Source organism: Parus major, chromosome 2 (assembly GCF_001522545.3).
Source record: "Parus major isolate Abel chromosome 2, Parus_major1.1, whole genome shotgun sequence".
NCBI classification, from domain to species: domain Eukaryota; kingdom Metazoa; phylum Chordata; class Aves; order Passeriformes; family Paridae; genus Parus; species Parus major.
The window spans coordinates 136,028,040-136,051,642 of NC_031769.1; the positions used below are offsets into that span (position 1 = coordinate 136,028,040).

A 23,603-nucleotide genomic window follows, 5' to 3' on the forward strand; every position below is an offset into this window, starting at 1 on the left:
AATTGTGTTGAAACAAGTCCTTTTAAAGAAGTGAAGTTTTCAAAACAGCACTAAAGTGTTTTGTTATAAAAGAAGTAATCTTCGTCCTTTTCTGGGCAAGAAGAACTGTGTTGTCTCAGAAGTGTTGGTAATTATAACAGCTTGGAATGGATGGCCATGTTCTGTGCTATGAAACTGGAAGAATGGGAATGTTCATTGTTGTAGTTTCTTTATTTGTAGTACCAGAAACCAAAGATTTGCCCACAAAATTCATAATATAGGACAACAGACAGTAGGACCATGATCCATTTGATCAAGCGCAGACATCTGCTATGTACATATTGTATAGCTGTCTACAAACTAGCTAAACAATAGGATCACCACACACTCAGTAGCAGGAGACATTTCCTTCTTCCCAATGTCTGTCTATATGTATGATGGATATAAAACTGGTTCTGTCTTTACAGCTTATCTAGAGAAATACAGCAGATTATCAAGAAAGCAGTTCCAGACACCCTTGTCAGACAAGGGGAACGAGTTGATGGAGGCAATGACAATACCAGCAAATCAAAAGAGGTCAATGCCATTTTCTGGTCTTAGGAGACTGGGATAGCTCTGCTTGGAAACCTGCTGCTCCCCCAGAAAGAGCCCACACACTGAAGCCTTGTGGCAGGTGCCTCAGGACCTATCCCACAGCTCTTGGTGTTTGCTGCTTCTTTAAGGGAATGGGCACAACCCATTCCTTCCTCATGCCCTGAGACCTGGGAATTGCCTCCTCTGTGGTAATTCCCCAGCTGTACATGGGAGCTGGTTGGAGGCAGTGCTGGCCCTGGACAAAGCACACTAGGAACTGCTGTAGCCACTACAATTTTCAGCCATGATCCAACCCCTGTGCATGTGCCTGTCTTGATTTATAGAGAAGTTTGCCAGAGTTGTGTTAACAAGTGTGATAGCAATGTCAATGCATCAGCAGTCCAGCATGTTATGCTTAATCATAGAGGTTAATGTATAATTACTAGGGATATATTGCAGTAAGTTATTATGGAAATATAAATAGATGGAAGGACCTCTGTGCTCCTTTATAGTTAAGAGCCACGTGTTTAATGGGGTATTGTGTACTTGCATACAGCTCTGGTCTCAGAGGCCTGTGTATTAGAGAGCTCTTGATATGCTCCACTTTCCATCTACAGCTGCACTTCAGGTTGTTTTGGCTTTGTCTCCAATTGCTCCTTGCTGTATATACTACACTCATAAGGGAGAAACATAAATTAACTGGGTTCGTGAGCATTTATAATCACAAAATTATCTAGGTTAAAAGGGATTTCTGGACATCATCCAGTATGGACTTCTCTAGTGGGTGGCTATGAACCTCTAATATGCTCCTGCTCTGAACATTCAGCTGACTCTCTCAAGAAAATGAGGATTATATTTTGCATTTACAGTTGAGTGTCCAAAGTATTGCAATGTGAATGCCACCCTTAGGGAACATTAACTTTGAAAAATCACCTTACCTTTCTGAAAGGCTTTCACATCTCTTACTTTCATTGCCTGAAATATATTTATTTTTTTATCTGATTCCAGAAGGGAGGAAAATACTCAAATTTGTTTAAAAGGAAAAGAAAATGTTCTCATTTTACTTTCCAAGATATTTTCTTTTAAAAGATAAGTGCAAAGGATCTAGTTCCACTCCTTAAAATGTTAATTTAGAAAGCCTTCCTGATCCATTTCTACACACTCGTTTTCTTATTTTTTTTAAAAGAATGCTACAGTGAGAAGAGACCTAGCTTAGCTTTATGCTGGGGCTTTGCTTTTTATGTTACGAGCCATAAAAGAAATTATTTCATTCAGAAAAAAGGCTAGAGCAGCTGCATTGCCTTTGCAAAAAAAAAAAAAAATTAAAAAAAATTAAAAAAGCAGCTCATCTGTGGCATATTTAAACCATCATCTTTACAGAGTGTCGTAACCAAAGGTTTTTTGGTTTTGTAAAATGTATTTCTTTCCTATTCTTTTAAATGGTCATATTTCTTCTCTGTCCAACTCCTCTGACACGGTACCAGCACTGATGGAGCTGTTTGGAGGTGGGTGGCACAACTGTCACTGTATCAATCTCAACATTAAGCTGTCAGTTCCACGGTAGCATTTGGAGCTGAATCAGACAGTTCCACTGACACTGCATCCACATTGTGTGAAAGACACTTCTATTCCTTTGGATGCGTAGGAGACACTTTCCTTTACAGCAAGGACCCACTGGCACTCTTGTTCTGCACACAAGGATTAGTCAGACCCTTCATGGAAATCAAAGGAAGCTGGTGTCACTACAAACTCTCCCTCCATCAGGTTTCAGGTGTCCCCACTGCCCAGCCTAATTGCCCATCACAGTTAAACTTCCAGGGTAGACTTCCACTGAGATTCTTGATTTTATATCCCCACTGTCAACAATCTTATAAAGACAGGCTTGTTTGTGATTTATAATGAATAAGGTTGTAAGAAAACTAGGCCATTTCTAATAATAGAATACTCTCAAAAGAACCCCACTTCCCCTCCATATAGAACGAAGCACCCTGCTTATTCATTCTGTCTGTTTTCTTTTGCATTAGCACCTGTTCTGATATTTATTTACTTACTTTTTTAATTTAAACTTCATACATTTATAAATCTCATTGGATTAGGGTGAGGACCGGCTACTAGCAGATGCATTCTCTTTTATATTCTCAGGCTGGCTGTATTAGGGACAACAGAGTTTTGACCTACGTCAAGATATGACAGCAGTTAAAATTTAAAAGGAAATAAACAAGGACACTGCTGCTAGAACAAGAAGTCCCTAGATTTTTGGCCAAAAGTTAAGCCTTATAATAGTATATTAAGACTGATAACTCTGTTAGTGTGCACTTATATGAGCTGCTTATATGTGTAGCTGATGCTGTAAGAGGAAAGCATTAACAATGCAAGTAGACTATACAAATAGTGAAACCACAAAGGAACATTTGATGTCTTCAGCTCCTACAATTATGAGCTCACTTAAGTATCTGGAGATAGATGTGCACTATTAAACACTGTTTTGAGCTCTGATTAAAGACATACTGCATTGGTCAGGGATAGTTTTATAGTTATAACAGAAATTTGGATTAAATCTTGTTAATCTCAAAAGATGTTAAAACAGAACATGTCATTTTTATAGTCTTACACAATGCATACTGGCCAGCTTTTGCATGTAGCATCTTTTTCAAAATGCATAGTTGATGTCTCCAGAACTGCTTCTCCTCATATATGAAAGCTTTTCTTTTCTTTGTTGCAGTTATTATTTTTATTTAATGTCAGGAAATTAAAGAGACTGAAAATGCATAAGGTTTTACATCTGAATTCATTGGAAAAATGAGTCATAGAAGTTATTTTTGGCATGGTGCTCTTACAATTAAGCTCTAGAACATTTCTACCATCATAAACAGACTTTACCATTTTGTATTAGTTTAAAACAATATTCTGTATGAGACTGAACAAGCTCTCAACCATGGAGATGATACAAAACCTATGGAGAAAGGAAGTTACAGCATAATGGAAATGATGGCTGGGAGCCATACCACCCAGATCTGTTAGCTCATCTGAACAGAAATGCCAGGCTGAGCTGATTTGGTCAGTGCTTTGCTTGGGATCTCTGAGGAAACCTCCAAGGTTGCTGAAGGAAGTGGTGGCAGCAACATTGTAGGTGGTATTCTCTGTTCTTGAGTCACCACTGGGTCAATAACCTGTGTGATGGGAGCCAGCAGGATCCCATTCTCCCATGGAAGAGCAGCGGGCATGATGTGAAACCACTGTCCTGAGTATCAGGAATTGTTTCAAGACCATCATAAACTTTGTATGAGGAACAGACCTGGTGACCCTAGCTGATCACATTTCAGTATCAGCCTTTCTTTCATAATTTCTCCAAATTGTTGCAGTACTTCCTTGGGGCGGGAGAATAAAACCGGTAATGTCATGCCAGGATGATGGAGTACTGAAAAACGTTAGACTCCATTGAAAGAGACTTTCACTCAAATCCTGTCATTAACTTGAATGAAATTTGGATCACATCTAGAGCCCTTAGTACAGAAAGACTGTGACAGGACTAATGTGTTTTTGAAGGAGCTCTTCCCTTTTCACGCCTTTCCTGTTTGAGCAATGCTGCCTTTGCCTTTCAGCCATAATCACCAGCCATTACTCAGAGATGCTGTCAGGCCCCATCGTGCTCCCAGGGCAGCTCGACTCCAAATTGTTCTCCTCCCCAAACCCACTATGGTGTAGTGACACTATGACATTACTTTCTCCCCAGAAACAACGACAGAGATCTGATTTATAACTGGTGGTAAAACTTTATTATTCAAGTTTAGATGTAACAGACATCTTTGCTGCCTGAAGATTGTTTGCATAAGAAATACACCAAGAACATGTTTGTGAGTAGAAATGAACATGCACTATGAAAACCAAAAAACAAAACAAAACAAAAAAAACCCGAAACAAAACAGAACAAAAAACACATCCATGTGTTGTAAGGACAAAACATTAAGAGCCAGCATTCTAGAGTCAAATCAGGGCTACAAGTTTAATGATGGTTTTTAGCAACATGAAGTCATTCTTTATGAAGTAATTTTTTTTTTATTTTTTTATTTTTATTTTTTCCTGCTGGTGAATTTTCTATAAGCTAAATTTACAATGGCATTTTGAGATGTTTCCTTTTCTCCTGTTCTCCTACACAGAGCTCAGAGGCCAAAATGATAGGAATGGAAAACTGTGATAGTTGTTATGATGTTTTTACTTTATGAAGTGTAGTTTTACTTTCCTAGTAAAGGAATTTTACCAAGTGTAACAAAGAATCAAATGAAACTGGTATTTATCTGGCTGTCAGCCATTTAATTATTGTCTTTTATCCTCTTAAAGTAAATTGGGGTGTGTGTGATCAGAATACAGGTAGCATCTCCCCAACTGCCAGCTTTCCAGAGCTGGCTGAATGAAATAAAAACTGTGAAGAAGAGGGTAGTGAAGAATCCTATTCTGAGGTGAGAAAAATTAAGTAAATAATTTTACTTGGCCCATCTTAACTTTAGAGAAAAGTTTAGAAGGGATTTCTCACTTATCTATCACATTTGGGATATGCTGACAAATTACTCACTGCTCTTTGCCAAGCATAACTGTCTCCACAGAAGCAGAAGGAAATATATCTACCCTTCTGGCTGCACAGAAGCGACCTTCTAATCTCCTTGGCTTTTCCTGACCAGTATTAGGAATTAGCATGTTAAGTCAGCCAAGAAAAATCAATACAGGAGCAAAAATGAGAATATATTTGGACATACTGGGCAAAAAAGCAGATGGTAGACAACATCCTTAGCACATAAAGCAAGTAGTTATGACTACAAAACAACAGTGTCCAGTCCAAGGGTGGACTTGAAAGTCTGTCCCTGAACTGAGTACTAATCCACAGTTGCCAAATCAGTTTTTCCCATTGCACAATCACTATGTTTCAGCACTGTATACAATTAGCATCAGTCACTTGTCCTGCTGCCCCTCTAACTGCAAAAAAATAATCTGTTGTACACAGTGTGTCTCAAACTTTTGAGATGTCTCAATTTTTTCTCTCTTTAAAAGTGTCACAATAGACAATAGTGCCTTTTTTAGGCAAAACCAAGATATGTGCATCCAGTGTCTTTCCCCCTTTCTGGATAGTCCATGAAAAATTACGGGAAGAGCTTCATCAGCACAGTGGCAATTAGGTGCAAAGTACCTTTTGGAAAGTACTCTAAGTTTAGCACCTGAACAGAAACTGTGCTCTGAAACATCTTCATCTCCTGCAGCATTGAGGGGGCAGCAGCCATGAAGTGACAGCTTGGAGACAATCTGGTTTGCAGATGATGTCACAGGATGGCTCCATCTATACAGAGAGTTACTGGAAACATTGTGCCTGTTCCACAATCTGATTAGTGACAGGCACCACAAATCCTCTCATTTTTAAACATATACTTATTTGGTTGTCCAATCAGGGACACGTTTTAAGATCTTAAACTACCATTTCTTTAGCAAGAGAAGTTCACCACCTTGAAGCTGACAAATTGAGAACAAAGACTGATCCTTTGAAAGTTCAATTTTTAGTGCTGTAAGTTGGTTGAAACACAGTGGGTGCAGTAATTACTTGTGTGTGCTAACATTGGTTTCCATCTGAAAGTTATTAAATGAGATTATTCTTTTCCAGTGTCAGGATTTATTTTTTTTTTCTTATTAGTACCCATTGTGAGGGGGTCTGGAAGATGGATGGAGTCACCTCTCTTTTGTTAAGAAACAAAACTGTGCTCCCCCTATCCCGATCAAAGAGAACAGGCTACAGCAAAATCCCATTTCTTATAAAGCAGAAATCTTAGAACATCTCAATATGTCATGGCAAGAACAATGAATGTTTTTTCAAATTTTATTTGCACCATCTAGGTGTGCAATAGTAACACTCAAAACTCTGTCTTGTTCTTTGCACTCATAAGATTTCATTTCTCCTCATCCCCAAACCCTGATATGTGTATTTCCTGTTAATTTGCCTCTGCTTCTGAGTTTAGCAAGAAGTGTTATGAAGTTCAGGGTAGTGCTCAAGTCTTACAATGCACATGTCCCTCTAAAATATTTTGCCATGAAGATGCAGCTTCTGTCAATGAAGAAGCCAGAGGAACTGGTGGGTCTTAAGTGAAGTAAGTCGAACCAGTAACTACTGAAGGTCGGCAGGCAGCTACCTTTGAAGCAGATAAAAATCACTGCTTGCTGAGTATAACATCTTCCTTGGAAAAGCTGAAAAGGACACACACTGGACCCTGACGTAACGAAACGAGGGCAATCTATTTCAGTCCCCACAGAAAAAAAAAAAAAAGAAACAGAAAATACCCAACAAAAATAAATCCACAAAAACCAAGTCAGAACTTATTACTGGAGAACAACAGTAAAAACATAACCAGACTTTGTCACTGGTATCAAGCTGGAGATTCATCTAAAAAATAGAAGAAGAAGAAGAATGTGGCCCAACATCCTTTGCTAACCTAGAACACTACTGAAGGGTTACAGAACTCAACCACAGCAGATTGAGTGGGACGTTCCATATGCTGCTCACCAGTAAAGAAGCAATGGGTGGAGCAGGAAGGAATGCAGCCTAATGCTGAACAATAGCCTGTCTGTGCCTAACAAATCAGAGAAACTGTGCAATAATGTTTCACCTCTGTGAAAATATAACACCTAAATACTGCCAAGGTCAGTGAGACCTTTGGTGATCAACTGTGTAAGTGCCTCTCACGCTTGGTGATATTTGTTGCCAGCTGCTTTAGGCACATTATTTCTCAAAAGACTATCAAAGTGCTGAATGTTTAGGCCAGTTCCCTCCTGGTTTTCCTTTTGCCAACCCCTATAAGAAATTTCCTATCACCTCTCCTTTTATTTTCCACCTCCCTATTTATCTGGTTAAGTATCTTAATAAGTGCACCAAATACTAGAAGGGAGAGTGGTGAGACTCAGGTAAGTTAAATACAAGAACTTTTTTTTTTTTTTCTTTATGATGCTTTAGTTCAATTACATGAAAATCTGAGAAAGGCGGCATGTTAAGTGAGATCAGAATAGGACCCTTTACATATAATCTCAAGAGAGGACTTTGAGTCCAGAGATATTTTTATAGAACATTTTAAAAAATAAAATGCATGAATGGAGAAATAAAAGACAACATAATATCAGAAAGACATTTTAAACTTCATTCGCTGCAACATTCATGAACCAGTTGAGCTACACCTGCCATCCAACCATAAGGAACTAAGACCCTGCACTGCGAAAAAGAAACAAACCCAAACAAAACAAAAAAGCAACTGCATAATATTGTAAAAATGGAGTGCAATGCTACTACAGAATGCAATAAAATATCAGTGCTGCATCGTCAAACAGCACTTATCAAAATAATTTCTGAAATGTTTCTTCTGAAACACAGACAAAGCAATAAAAAGAGGATATATGTTTATCATTTTAAGCATAACAATGTGAGTTAAGAGCTTAAGAATACAAAAGTACTTGGAATGAATAGTGCTACCCTTTTTTCCTAAGTAGGCATAAAAATATTTTCATTTCCTTCTTATTTTTCATACCATTAATATCAACAAATTTCATTCATTTCATGTTATCGTTTACAACTTTAATGCACACACACAGAAAAAAAGATACCTACTGCAATAGAAATAGTTGCTTCATTACCTTGTTTGCTACATTTGCAAATGTAAACAGCGAGGCAGAGCCAGAACTGACTCTAATGCATGATGGAATATCTTTGTTGCATACGTACACTGTAGAAAATAATTATTCAATATGTCAGGCACCATTATTTGAAATGTAATACATTAATATTTACTAGAAAAATAAGGTTTTTTTTCTATTTGTTCTCCCAACTTCTTTAATGAAATAAGTTAATCTGACAGTGCATCCAGTAGCTTGTAATATCTTCTACATCCCTGTGGCAAAATAATAAACTACTGGTTGGGACACTATAATGAAAATGATTAAAGTCAGTTCTTGTACACCCTTGTAGCAAGCATGGAGGCTCGTCTAACAGCACCTTTAACCAATTATTTAATATTTAGTTATTTAGCCCTATTTCCCTGAGCAGTTATGCTGAGGAGCTTTCCCTTCATGGATAGTTTTTAAAAAGCTTTATGTATTAAAAAGTACTATGAAGACATTTAATGCTACTTAGCAAAAGCTGGTATAAGTCTACTGAAGGGATTGACTGGTATGTATAGCAATGTTAAGCCTGTGGAGAAGTAACCTTAGACTTTAAGGTTTAGAAATGTAATATATTAAAAATATATTAAAATAAAATACAGCAGGTTACCTTATTCTATGCAAATTAAACCTGGAGTGTGGCTTCTGTATTAGAGAATTCACTTGCGCAAAATGGTTTTCCTAGACTAAAGTGTGCCAGAAAGAATGTAGTGATAAAATGGTAGCTAAAAATCAGCTGAGTCTGAGAAACACATAGATGACACTGCTGCCAAAGCTCTGAGGACAATGTGATCCTAAGGCATGTTGTAGGGCAGAAATTTGCCCAAATTAAAGAAAAGAAAATGACTTTTTAACATCTGTATATTTAACATGTCTAGTTCTTATATACAATGTGCATATGTTCACTACACCCCTGCAGCAGTATATACATATACACATCTTTGCACTCTTGCCAGTTATGTCTCTTACACAACAGCAAAGGTATAAATTGTCCAGTAAAATTTTCTCAAGGTTATTCGGCATGATTCACTGCATTCTGGCTAGCTTTGGTGGGCCATGTCCCACTGAATTATCTTCCTCCCCTTCTGGCCACCATCCAACTGTTCTTTTTTCTTGGTAACCCACTCATTTAAAAGAAAAAAAAAAAGAAAAAAAAAAGAAAATGTAAAAAAAAAAAAGAAAACAAAACCAGAAAAAATTAAGAAGAAAAAGAAAAAAAAAGAAAATAACAAGGGATTTAATATTGGATAAGGCATGCTCTCTATATGAAGTGCTTTATAGGTCTTCACAAGACATTACAAGCTATTGAATTCCCATCAAGGAAACCTATTTCTGTTTAATTGTGCTAAGTGCTAAGGTTTACTCTTTAGGTTTTCCATTCTTTTCAGCTTGTGCATTGTTCCTGTGTAGGCCCCTCTGGATGTGAGTTGTGAAGTCATACTTGTCCGTGCAAAGATGCTGGCATATGCTGCACTGGAAAGGTCCACTGTCACCGTGGCAACTCATATGCAATGCATACATCACTTCATCCAGAAAGACAATGCCACAGTGCACACACTTGGTAGAAAGTTCATCTTGAGTACTTCTATCAACTTTCTCTGTTTTTACTACATTCAAGGGACCTTCATTTTTTACATTTGGTGGTGCCTTACTCTTTTCCTTGGAGGCACCATTTGCAGTTGGCCCAGGTCTGGAATGCTTTATCGCCAAATCTAGAGGAATGTCATTGTCTGATCCGACAGCTGAAAAATGAGGAGGCAGATTAAAGGTGGGATAAGGCACATAGTTTTGGCAAGGATTTGGTAGGCCAGGCACATGACTCAAGTAGTGTGGATTCCCAGGAACAGACAGCTTATATTTACTCCAGAATCTCAGCCAGTCAGCTTCACTCTGAAAGTCATTGTGTACAAACGGAAGTCCAAAAAGTGGGTACTGGTATTTTTCAATAGGGCTTCCAGGTGGAGAATAGTTTGGGTGTTTCACAGGTCTCATGTATTTTTCTATTGGGCTGCCTCTCTCTGAGCTTCCTTTCCCTTCTGATATTGATGAACTGTTTCCTGGGTCTCCAGTACTTTCCTGAGGACTTTTTATCTGAATGTGCAAAGGTTGCATCCTTTTGTGAATATCCAGAGTTTGGCTGACCAATATTGGCTGCTGAGCAGAATGGCTTTTAGTCAATGAACCTGGGGCCTCGTATTTACTGAGGCTGGGAAGCTGAATTTCTCTCTGATGACCTTCAGGTAAATGATCCTCTGACCTCCTCTCTAAGGGGCTTCCATTGACTTGCTCCTCACTGCTACCCCTCTGCTGTTTGTTTAGCTGCTCAGCCTGAAGTGCCTCCGGGTTAAGGCGCTTTCTTGTTCGTCTCCTAATGATCTGTTCACCATTGTTCTGTTTAATGATGTTTAAAGGCCTGGGAGTCTGCATGGAACACACAGAGAATGAACAAAAGGGAAAAAGAAAGACACATTAAACAAATATGTGAGACAAGGCGCATGCAAATTTATCTTTTCTTTTGTGAAGAGCTGTATTACAACAGTGCTATAGGAATGACCAAATTTCAATCCAAATGCTGGTTCATGGCCCCTTATGCTGAAAGTAAACTATAAAATGGCTTGTTCTATCAACCTGAGTCAACCATCTTAGACATCCTGTACCTATTTACTTAAAAAGGCATGAAGAATCCAAGCTGTCAAACTATTTATTACCTCTAACTCCTAAAAATTTCTGGGAGAGACATGTTGAAAGTGGGTGCTGAGGTGGGAGGTGCAAGACCCTATGCACTCATGTTGTTCTATGCACCGTGTCCCCAGAGCTGCTCTCGGGCAGGGGTTTGCACAGGTCCCACTGGGACGAGAACTGAGCAGTGAACTTACCTTCATACTCACCCTGCCCTGACATGGACAGAAAACACAAGCACACACAGGGCTTGCTGAGCACCATTGCTGTCACATAGCAAAAGGGCTGCAGGTCCACTGTGTGCTGAGTAGGATGATGGTGCCTGGAAAGGGACTATGAGGGGAAGAAAGCCCAGGGAAGCTATGCACCAAAAGATCTACCTCTGCTTTGGTTCAACTGCCCCTCCTTCACCAACTGCATTGCTTTCTAAGTGTTACTGATGTGCTACTAAGTCATGAGGGAGAGAAGGCATCCCCTGAAGATAGGGGAAAAGGGATCTGTAAAGAAATAAGCATCACAAAGAGGCAGAGGAAAGGACCCAAGTGAGGGCTTCGGTTTCCATTTGCCACTATCCCACATCAGCTCATGTGAAGTGGCCTGTTTAGAGAAGAAATGAAAATACCTTTGTGTGGAAAACAAAAAAATGGTACAAGTAAGGACAGCAGTTAGGCTTCCTTTAAAGGCTCCCCAAGAGAAAAGCAATAGTATCTGAATGAAAAATAGTACTCCACCAGCAGTATGTTTCTCTACTGAGCAGACGGTAGAGCAAAAAAAACTGCCTAAAAGTCATTCAGTTTGGTGTGTTGGCAGCTGCTTCCCAAAGGCACATAATCCTGTTTTGGTTGGAGGCCAGAGAAGTGCCCCCCGCCCCAGTATTCCACTTATATGTTTATTTAGAGATTTTAACATTGTTTTAAAAAGCAGATTTAATTTTGGCTTACAGTCAATATCCAAAGTAATCGGTACCTTGAATGTAACTAAATTTTTAAATATATTCATAACTTCAAGCTAATATGAAAACATCCAGAGCTGGAAGAGCACCCATTCTATTATTTGTAGAGATTTAGTCTCTCTCTTGAGTTGCCGTATTCCTCTCCTTTCACGTATTTCTTTTTCTGCAGTTGGCCTACTCTTAATGGTTAACTACATTTTAGACAGTGCAGCTAGTTTTTAAGATTTTACTTTTTATTAAAATGCTGAATCAGAAGTATATACACACTTTGATGTAGATTTTTAATAAGAGAAATTTAAACTTGCCAGAAAACAGCACCTGAACCAACCTCCTCACACAGATCAAAGCTGAGACAAAACTGTGTTTAAAAAAATTACAATATTTTTAATGTAAATTTTATTCAGATAGATTATAGTTTGCACCATCACTAGCCAATTAATATGCATAGGGATATACTAAGACCTTATAATAAAAGGCAAGGCTATTTTCTTGCCTTTTTATGACAATTGTAACTCAGATGCTGTGTGAGATCTTATAATGTTGCTGCTGCCATTATTAAATGTTAAACACTACAGACCTTTTCTATGTAGCTTCCAGATAACCCTCCAAAATTTAGAAATACTTTTAGTCTCACTCTTCATGCTACAGGTAGGAAGTCTGATTATGGGAGTAGTTGAAAAAATTATCTTCCTACCTGAGATTAGGGACCCTCATACACTTACTTGAGACTCCAGCTGTTCAAAGGTATTCTAAGTTCAACTTAAAAATTCTTCAGCTTGCTGTGCTTATCTGATTAAACCAGCCTTTAGATGACTAAAATGTACTGTTTAGTGGTGTAAATATACTCATTTTCCTTATTCATGGTAGTAAGGTGCAGATAAAAATATCCTGTATTTGGGTACAACCAAGGCAAATAGAAAAGTTTAAGGTCACTTCTTGATTTTCAGTAGGGTATTAAATTTAGAATATAGTGGGAACATTACCAGAACTTTACTTTTAAAATGGACTATGTCAGATCCTTAATTATGTTAGACATAATATATTGAAGATGATCACAGATATTTCTACCATGAACTGGCAATCTCCCCACTCCAATAATATAAGTAACTTAAACCCCCAAAAATTCAGCAAATGCTTCAGTAAATTATTGTGATTATATTTCTCAAATGCTATGGGAAAGTGAAGCCTCCTCTAGACTAATCCTAGAATATGCTGCAATTCCTCACTGAATTAGTCCAAGGATGTTGTCAAGGAATCACCATGGAACAAAACATAGTGTTCCATGACCAAGTTCGAGCTATTTAAAATATGAGGTGAAGCACCACAATAATAATGGTCAAATTCATGACTCTGAGGAGAGAGCAAATGTGAATATTGTGTATATGTTTGCAGTAGGATGCATTTTTTTCACTAAAACTATTTAATAATAGAGTCTTGGATTATAATTACAAGTTTCTTAGTGTAGTTATCTGCACTAAAAGAGAAAATGTGAAAAATGTGGCAAGTTTAATATAAACTATCCCTTAGATAGATGGAATATTTTTGAAAACAGCTGAAAATTATTCAAGGGTATCATAGAAATAGAAATGTAACTTATAGCAGAAATCACTACCATGTTAACATCTGTCAGTCACTCTCACCTAGCAGTATCTGATAGATCACAGATTTTTTTTCTTCTGATTAAACCAGAGCGAAAAAGGGACCTTAGGCTTGAGTTAATGAGGATGGTAGTGCTAGATAGTAATAATCCAGTCAATAGGGAGCTAAGAAATACGCAAACTACTACAGGTGAGTTTTACTCAGCTGTGTAGCATAATTTAGATGAAGAGTCTTACAGAAGGGAATTCTATTCACGTGAATTTTTATAGATTTGGACATTTCCCTAATAACTGCATTATCCTAGACCCCTTAATTCAAAACCATACATGACACATACTGCAATTTTTCATGAACAGACAGGCAGACAGATAAAAGAAACTCTCATCTTTCTGGTGTCAGTCTAAAGAGCATCCCTTTGCATGGGACTGTCTCAAAAGGTGTCCCAAAGGAGAGATTTGTTGGATTATTTCAGGCTCCTACTTATAAAGGACTTGCTATCATACCACAGCAGAGTAAGGCTTAATTCTTTTCATTTATTTGGTCGAAGTTCAGTTGAAGATATTAATGTTGAAGTCCACTGAATAGTAGCTTATTGCCATGCTTAAAAAGTGGAGCTTAGAGCCAGCTTCTTGCTTTTGAGATGCATAAAATAAACTTTGACATTGTGTTTCTAATAAATGTTGCTGGAAATGCACTAGTTCATTCCTACTGCTTCATAAGGATGATCCAAGTTGTGCTTGAATTTAAAACTGCTTCTTGTACCTTATCTATTCAAAAAGTTATGTTGAAAATCATGATAAGATCTAACACTACAGCTGTGAAAAGTATACTTAAAAATGGGAAAATGGAGTCTGCAAATGGAAGTTCTACAAATAACCAGACTCAAATGTCAAATTAAAAGGCCAAACTGTCCTTCTTAAAATCTTTGTGGATGTTCACCACTGATCAATTTCTTTAAGTTAGATATTTTATCTACAACTTTGAGAGGTGACCAGGAAGATGATACCTAGAGCAAGACTCAGCCAAGATGCTGGCCAGAGACCATACATTAGTCCATCTTCTTTGATACTATTGGCCTGACTGGGCTAATCTGGGCCTTAGAAACAGTGAGTGACCCCAGAGTGACACACGTGGTAAACAGAGCCAACCCTTCAGACTGGTGATGATCATGCTGCTTTTAAAAATTGTTTTTTGTTTGTTTGTTTGTTTTATTAAGTGAGCTGATTTGGCAGGATGTTGTGTAAACAGGATTATTGTATGGGCAGTAGACAAGACCATTGAGAAGCTTAGGTCTCAAATTCAATTTCTGGAAAACTTGAAAAAACTGCACACTCTCAGTGACCACATTTATTTCTGAGTTAGGCTCTAAGCCTGAACTGATACATTGCCCTGGCAAACTCCCAAAGACTACCTCGGTTTCCATTTCTGAGTAAAAGTAACACTTTTTAATTTCATGGGAATGTTGTAAAAATTAATTAATTAGTCACCTGACTCTCCTATGTGTGCCTATTAAAGGCAGCAAGGATAATATTTAACCAGTGGGTCTTAACCTAAAAGATTCCAAGCATTTTGGCACTGATCCAAGGAAATACTTCAGCATAGCTTTCCTGGACCTGGACCAGAGCATTCAACATCTTTCAGGATCAAGTCAAGTGTCAATAGGATGAAAAGCAATATAGACAGATCATGATTAGTATTTATTCCCTGACTGATCCTGAGGGATGGTGACTCTTCCCCTCACCAAGTGATGAGTGCCTTCAAGTGAATAGCTTCCTTGTTATTTGTCTTCCAACAGACTTTAACAACTGTAGGAAAAAGAACACAAAATCCCACCACCCTATATCTCCAGGAAATTTACTGTCAAGAATAAAGAAGGTAAGAGATCTCAAAGTATATAAAAGCTGTTTCAAGAGATATTTTAATATAGATGTGATGTCTAATTTCAAGAATTTTGGTTTTTATTATGAGGACTCTAGAATTCAGAGAGCTTTCATCACAACCTATCAGATGCCTTTTAAAAGAATTCCCAGAAAAGAAATAATTTTACCCTTATTTTGTATCAGAATAATTAAATGCATCACTGGTGATCTCAAACACATCTACTCACAACATCCCAGGCTGTTTCATAATGAATCACATCTGATCCCAAAGTGACCATTCTGCAAAACCCTGTTAGGAAATTAACTGCAGGCCAGGGAGTGGTACTAATCACACAACCAGACAAGACCACAGCTGCCCAGCTTAGCTGTGTAGCTCTTTTTCCTACTGAACAAACCGGGAAGTTCTTCCTACCGAGTGAAGCTTCTGGTAGAGGCCACACGCGTTGCATACATATCCACCATTTGCATTCTTTCGCCAGAGAGAGGTCTTTGTGGTCAGGCAATTGGCACAGAAAACACCCGAGCCTCTACGTCTCTGAAATAGGGAAGAAAAAGGGAAAAAAAACAGGTCAGAGGTGAGTCACATGAGCTGTGGAGTTAGGACAAATCAACACAGGAGTTTTGTCTCTAGACTGGCAACAATGACAGTATAAAACCACACTGCCCATAATGAGGTCAGGTTCAATTGTGCTTAATAGGCACCACTGATTTTCATTATAATTAACCCCAGAGTGATGGATGAGGTGTGTGAAACACCAAAGCCTTTTCAGAATAACAACTTTAACTTTTTGAACTTCAGGTTTTGTGCATTTAATGATAGTTTCTAAACAGCAAATTCTGAAAAAAACCCAAAACCTTGGAAGCTGACAGAAGATTGTAAACTCTCCTGGTTTCAAAACAGATTATTTCTTTTTAGCTAGCTTTATTTAAAGTGTGATTGGTAACAAGAATTCTGAAACACCACCAGTTCAATTAATTACAGTTTGAACCTGTGTCATACTAATTTCTTTAACAGAGATTATACTGAATACATGACATTCAGTTCCAGTTTTTACACTTATTTCTGAAATCAGTATAAGCTACCATATATACCTGCAGCCTGCTATGAGCAAATAAAATACAGTATTCTTTAATGAGACCTCTTCTGAACTTCATTTGAAACCCCAGAAAATACTGTCTCATCAACAGAGAAATTTATTTATTTTATTTTAGTCAGGCGAAGAAGGGCACATTACAGCTTGCCTAAATACAAATTGATTTTAACCAGACTGAGCTGTGCATTCATCAGCTTTCATAATGATCCAGGAATATTTAAAAGTCGGCATGTTTATGAGAATTGCTCATTAAATTTTTTCTATGGAGTAATGATTTCATTAAACTTCTCATTTAAACAAAACTCAGGCTATGTTTGTGGGCCCAAATACTAATAAGCAGGAAATGGAATTTTTTTGCAGAGAAGAAGACCAAATTTTAACTCTGTTCCCTTTTTGCAAAGGGAAAAAAGGATCAGGAAGAAACCTTCAGCATGTAAGATAAGAATGAGTGTCTACATGGAAAACAGTCTGGGTGAAAACTAATTTTATTATAAATTAAAAATTACTAACACTATAAGTAAAAATTTCTGGGTTTCATAAAATTTAAGTAATTTATTTAACTTTAGTTCATACTGTGGAAGACTGGTGTTCATGCCAAAAAAATACAATGGTTATAATTGTACTCTGATACATTTCAAATGGAAAGCTTTCTGCAGACATAATTTTGGCTTCAAGACTGGAACACTTTCTTGGCATTGAAAGGGCATTTGATTCATCGGGTGTTTCACAATGTATCACTAAAAAGACCTGGTGAGCAGCCAGTTCCCTATAGGGTAATTTTTCCATCCAGATGCAAGTGCTATCAGAGGCCCTCGTCAGCTAAACTAATTATGATCTTGCATTTGCTGATGCCTGCTCACTCTAACGTTCGACATCCTCCATTAATCATCAATACAAGGAAAATGAATGAAACGTAAAGAAATGAGGGCTGGTAAGCTGCACAGCCATAAAAATCTGAAATGAGTGCAATAATTTAACAAGATTGGGGAAATGTTTTTAGTGAGCACAAAGTCAGGCTAACAATTGCCCTTTTAAACCAAGAACACAATTTCATTTGTAGAGCAGATTGAACACCAAAAAGGTTGAGCATACTTTAAAGTGATACAATAAAATCAAGATTGACATCAAGATAATCTCTCTCTCAACCCCCTTACATCATCCCCTACTTTGTCTCTTAAATCAGATGCAGTAGTATATGACATTTTTCTCAGTGTAGCCAAGAGGACAACTGCATGGTAATTGATGTCCTTCAGCAAAAATCTAACTAGTTGTGCACATAAGATGCAGCTCACCCTGGAACGCTGCGCTCATCTACAAGTACATAGAAGGTCCCAATTCTTTTTGTGGCTGGATAGCCTTGACCAGCTTTACCTGGCTGCTGAAATATTTTCCATAAGTGTACAGTAAAAGCCTCACTAGACTAATTCCAATTTGGTCCACTTGGAGGGTGAGAAGTTTCCAGGCGGAAATGACTTTATATGGCCAGGATTCAGCTACAACTGCAGAACTGTTCCTTTTCATTCCTGCTTCTTTTCTGCTGGCCTACAGTTTCTTGGTGTGGTGTATTAACCAAGTGGAGTCTGAATCTGAATCAGTCTTTCTACTGCTTTATTTCTGTTTGTATTCCTTGAGTTTGGGAAATACCCTCTACAAATTCATGAAACACTACTAAAATATAGAGAGAGCAGTCTAGTTTGTATGCTGGATTTCTACACACCTGATGGGAGACAGAAGATAAGGTTACACAGAAGTCTTCATTAAATGCAATGGAGATAGTATATCTACAAAATATTGACAAAAGCAACTCATTTTTCTCTCTTTTCTTAAACAAGATCTGATTCTAATTGGGTATTAGTTGCAGTGAAATCATATAATGACTACAGCTGTCAGCAACCTACAAAATACATAGTAGTAGCTGTATGTATTGAAGTCCTAAACCTCTGCTTATTCACTACTTACAATTATTTCTCTGTTTAAAATTGAAAGTAGTTCGGCTAAACATCCTTCCCTAAATTTAATGCAAACTTTGTAAATCCATCATTTGTAGTGTTTTAAGTGTTGTATCTTATCTTTCTTTACCTTTCCTTATTTGTCTATTATTTAAGGACCTTACAGGATAATCAACATTGATTATTTCAGTACCAAAGTGTTTCAACATAGCTTACATATACTAATAAATGAGGAATAAAAATGCCTCTGAAAAAATGTAAATGCTGCTACTTTGTTGAACATATTGGTTATGAAAAAACTATTTAAAGTGGGGACACCCAGCTTTAGAATGGATTTCCTGACACAAAGCAGAACTGCGGCAGATTTGGACTAAAGATTCTTGACTCTCAGATGCTACTAACCACAGAATGGATCTGCTTGTCAAAATATACCTCAGAAATGTTGATGTCTGCAAGAAAAAAATGGAGGGCTTTTTTAAAAGCCTATAAAGTAGTAATCCTATTAACTTAAAGAAATACAGTTTCTTAAAAAGAAAAACAAAAATCTAGGCATTTACTTCCCATATACCAAGTTTTCTAAGTTATTGGTCAGCAGAAATGATTTAAATTTTTTTGTTGCTAAATGTTCATTATCAATTCTACTATTAGTGATGGCAGTTCTGCATGGATCTGTTTGGTTTTGCACACTCATCACTTGAACTAGTCAATAATACTTGCCAATATTGCTGCTTTTCTGGGTAGTCTTGCAAAGAAAGAGGCACGTGAGCTCAAATCCAGCAAAACCTGTGCAGCAGCTATTGCCTACAGCTCCCACAAAACCCAGCCATGGGCTCAAGTGCTTTGCTAAGCACCACCATCAGCATTCTCAAGAAATATGCTGAACTTCTGCTTTCCTTACCACAGTTAATTTCTTAAATCAGCATAGCAGAGGTAGGTAACATGACTAGTCACAAGGGAGCCTGAGCAATAGATAAAAAGGTTTCAGTCTGTGACCAATGCCACTAGCACTAGCTGGAGTTATCAATGAAAATGTCATGTACATCCCTGGAAGAATAAGCCAAAAGGGTCTAAATAACTAAAATACATATCTACTCAGTCAACCTTTAATCATTTGGAGCCTTACAGCCACTACATTACAATCCCAAATCCTGAAGGGGCCAGTGCAGAGAAGCGCCTGTCTCTATTTCCATTCCAGTTCCGAGGTCCGGGCGTTTAATATCACAGTTGTCTCAAATCACATTAGGCTGAAACTTGGCATAGGTTTTTGTCAGCCCAGATGTTTGTTGGTTTTTTTTTTTTTCTTTCTTTCTTGGTACTGAAAACTTTATTTCAATCAGTTCAGCTGTTTGTAATTTGGAGATTGGCCAAACTGGGGGGTGGGGGGGAGAGGAGATTTCAAGTTTTTCAGATAACTTTCTAACAAATCTAGAGTCAGAGTGGCTTTGCTCTGGGGAAAAAAAAGTATGCACACATTTTAGTATTTTAGTAGTAGCAAAGGAACAAGTGGATTATTATTTTTATGTAGCTAAGTTATGAAAGTTTGTAATTATTCACTGGATATGTCTTGCAGACCTCTCTATTAACTGTTTCCCTCAGTAAGAACCATGATGAAAGCATGTAATTGCATAACAACCCTTGATATGCAGAGTATTTACTCACATTTTTTATGGTTTCATATCTTGACCATTTCAAATTGAACAAGTCTGAAACTTGGTATATAGAGCGTCAAGCCCAAATGCCTAATTTTTTTTTTTAACTCCTTAGATGATTTTCACTAGTTACCAATACTTCATTGAAAGAAAGCAACTATTAGTAGTCCTTTCTGCTAAGCAATAAACCAGAAGAGAATATGATAACAAGTGATTCACTCAGGTGTCTTGCCAGGCTCAGGCCCTTCTTCATATAAACGGCTTTTGATTTTAAAGGATTGACTCTACTATTCACATGATCCAAACTTAGCAGCCATGCAAAAGAATACCTATGCTCCATGTTATACAAAAGGTATTTCACAATATACTGAACTTTCAGGGATTTTTCAGTGGAACTTCATGTAGCAAAATATATCCTGTAAGAGCACAGCCAAAAACACTGCTCAGGAACTGTGACTTTTTAGCTAGCTAGACTAAGCAACAGTGCCTGACACTCTTCTAGTGCCAAATACATCCTGTTTTCAAAATTTCTGCCAGAAGATGCTTTTAGAAACTCAAATAGGCTCCACAAGCAGGAGCCAAGCATTTTTCTTACATCACCCTCTTGGTTTAGAACAGAACAAAAGTTGTCTTATTGCTGATTACTTTCACTTCCCCGACATAAAACGACGATATGATGAGGACTGAGTGGATATTTTAGCATCTCTGGCCTCCCTAATATGCCAGAAACAGAGCACACTGTAATCATGGCTCCAGAACATGAGGTGCAGTGAAATCGTAAGTGTTGCCCAAGAATAAGCATGTGCCTGACCTATTTCAAAAGATGAAGTTGGGGAATATAACCACACATGCCTTGCTGAAAAAAAGGCAGAACGCCGGCTCTGGGTCCTCTCTGGCAACACGGGAGGTCAAAAAGGAGAACTCCAGGAAACCTGCACGCATGCTCAGTATGAGCCAGGTGACTTGCTGTGGAGAGCAACAATTGTATGCAGCAGGTCTTGCACCTTTAATCATAGGGCTGCTACCATACAGTACAGAAAAACAGTATAATGCACTCATGATCACATCACTCTTTGTTGCATTTGCACTGCCATAAGTATGAAAGAGTTTCTTCTTCCACACCTGCTACATCATTCCTGCTTTGTTCTCCTTATATAAGCAGGTATTTGATATATCTTGAATTCTAGTGAGGTTTAGATTAATTAAAGATTAATTAAAGTTTAAAACCTAGGCAGCAAGACAGCATCTGGATGTTAGATTTCTGTTTAAGATGGGAAAGGCATCTTTTAGACCTCATTTCCTAGAGCTGCAAAGACACTCAGACCTTTCTAAATGTCTTTAATCAAAACTGCTTTCTCTCTCTACTGTGAAAACAGACACAACTATGTTTCTGTGAAGTTTCACATTTTAAAAATTTAGTTGCTTTTGCTGCAACTAAGTCTAAATTAAAAAGAAACTTATTGGGGTTTTCTTCCCTTTATAAACTCAACAGCTTTTAGGAATACACCAGACACAGCAATTTTTTGTCCCAGAAGTGAAAAACTGAAACACAAAAAGCAGAGTATTAAAGTAGAAGTTGTTTTCAACCTTAAGTATGAGTTAACAGATGCCTCTAAGTCAATTTAATGTGCCAAATCCAGACTCTTTATCTAAGACATTTTCAAGAACAATTGCATTAAACAGCTGTATTTGAAAGACACGTAAGAAAGACATTAGGAAAGACAAGGTAAAAAAAAAGTAAAAATGCCAAAAAGGAAAGTCAATATTACACACTTAATTTATATAGAAAGTTTAGTGGAATTTTTAAGGCTCTATCGTGACAGCATCTTTTTATGATATATGCTGTATCATAAACTTTTAATGAGAAGAATCAGGGGGGCTTTAGAGAGGGAAAAACCAAGACAGTAAATTAAACATTACTGCTAGCGCTGCCTTTCAGAATCCTACCCTTGATCCCTTAGGGAGAGTAAATATTTTAATGTGCATGTAAACTGCAATTATTTTTTTAACAGCAACAGAAGTGAAGATGAGTAGATTTTGTCCCAGCATTTGAAGCTGTTTTTTTTGTAAAGCTACCTTAGAGATAGTGGCATTCACTACTCAAAAAAACCCCCCAACTCCACCCCCGAAATCAGGCAGCAAACTACAGTCTTTTTGTGTTGTATTGAGCAGGAATGGTAAAGTAAGATACTGGTTTAGGATGATTTGCATTGAAGTAAAACAGTGACTGATATAAATAAATTACTAAATTAAGAAAACAGAGCTATGAAAAGACACCAGTAAATCACCTGTTGGAACACTTCCCCGCCCTCACCTCCTCACCTTTACATCCTCCCTGAAGTTACAGCTGACCAAACCCTTCCCACTGCGCAGGAAGGGACCTGGCTTTGGACAACACCTTGAGCCAGAGCCAGAGCTCCACAGGCAGGAATTTACCATCGCTTTCTTCTTCTGTTGATAGCCATATGCAACTTTACAATCACTTAAATAATCATTATACACTTTACAATGACTTACTAATTTTTCCTTCACTTCAGCACTTATCAGTGAAAATTAGGTAGTTCAAATCATATTTCCTTGTCAATCCAAACAGTTATAGAAGGCAATTTCATAGTTTCTCCCTCAAGATCTGCAGTGGCAGAAATATGAAATAATAAAACTTCTGCTGAGAAGATTTCCTTGTCACAGTTAGTGGCAGTTAATTTTTAAACACAGTGTGTTAAAAATGTATGTGATCTTCTGACAGACCAAATACATACACAAAGACTAAATAGATACACATATTTATTTTCATGTGTATTATTTATATATTTATACAACTTATTTATGATGTGAGGCATTTGTAATGAGCAACAACAAAATATTTTCTGATTAGCTGTATGTTAGTCTGGTTTACAAAGAGCTAAATATTTATTTAATCATTTTACAAAAAGTATGATCTTCCATAAAGCAATTGTCTTCAACTGTCTTTGACTGGATATAATGTACTTTTATGGTCTTAGCCTTCAATTTTCACAAGGTGACCACCATTAAATCTCTTCCAGTGCCTCAGTGTAGCCAGCACACTATGGCATAAGCTCACTTCTGGTGTATTTTGCCACCAAGTATCAGCAGTATGACAAATACTTCCACGGCGGCAACCCAAAAATTTATTTTTAAGGTTTTATTAAGACCAATAGCAAACAGCAAAAAGCAACCTGGAGACCTGCATTTCCCGCACAAGAATGATGTCACTTTGCAGCAACTGAAACCTATTCAGGAGGAATAGAAATTCTGCCTCCAATAACTCACCGAGTCAATTACACAGGAAAGTACTGTAATGGGCTGTCCCCCGTCAAACAGCTCACGTACACCACTTCCTTCTCAATTACCAACTTGTCTGCATTGCCATCTGTAAAAACGAACGCATACCTTGTGCTGCCAGTTTCTGCTCTTGCACTTCCATTAGTGGAACTGGCTGCAGCTGCTCAAGAAGAAAGCCCTGATTGTCTTTGTTTCCCTTCCAAGTAGGCACCATTCTTCTCCTTTCCTTCAGTACCTCAGCTCAAGGTAACACATTATCTTTGTGG

General features: G+C 37.7%; 1 protein-coding gene across 3 annotated transcripts in view; it reads right to left on the reverse strand.

Annotated features, from left to right (window-relative positions):
- Nucleotides 1-4,302: 4,302 nt before the first annotated feature.
- Nucleotides 4,303-23,603, reverse strand: part of TRPS1 (transcriptional repressor GATA binding 1) — a 175,758-nt gene continuing 156,457 nt past the window's right edge. For all 3 annotated transcript variants that reach the window (XM_015619592.3, XM_015619591.3, XM_015619593.3), the window contains 2 exons: nucleotides 15,755-15,877; nucleotides 4,303-10,653 (listed from right to left, as the gene is read on the reverse strand). In XM_015619592.3, the coding sequence (XP_015475078.1) occupies nucleotides 9,592-10,653; nucleotides 15,755-15,877 (1,185 nt within the window). In that variant the 3' untranslated portion in view covers nucleotides 4,303-9,591. The remainder of the gene's footprint in view (nucleotides 10,654-15,754; nucleotides 15,878-23,603) is intronic.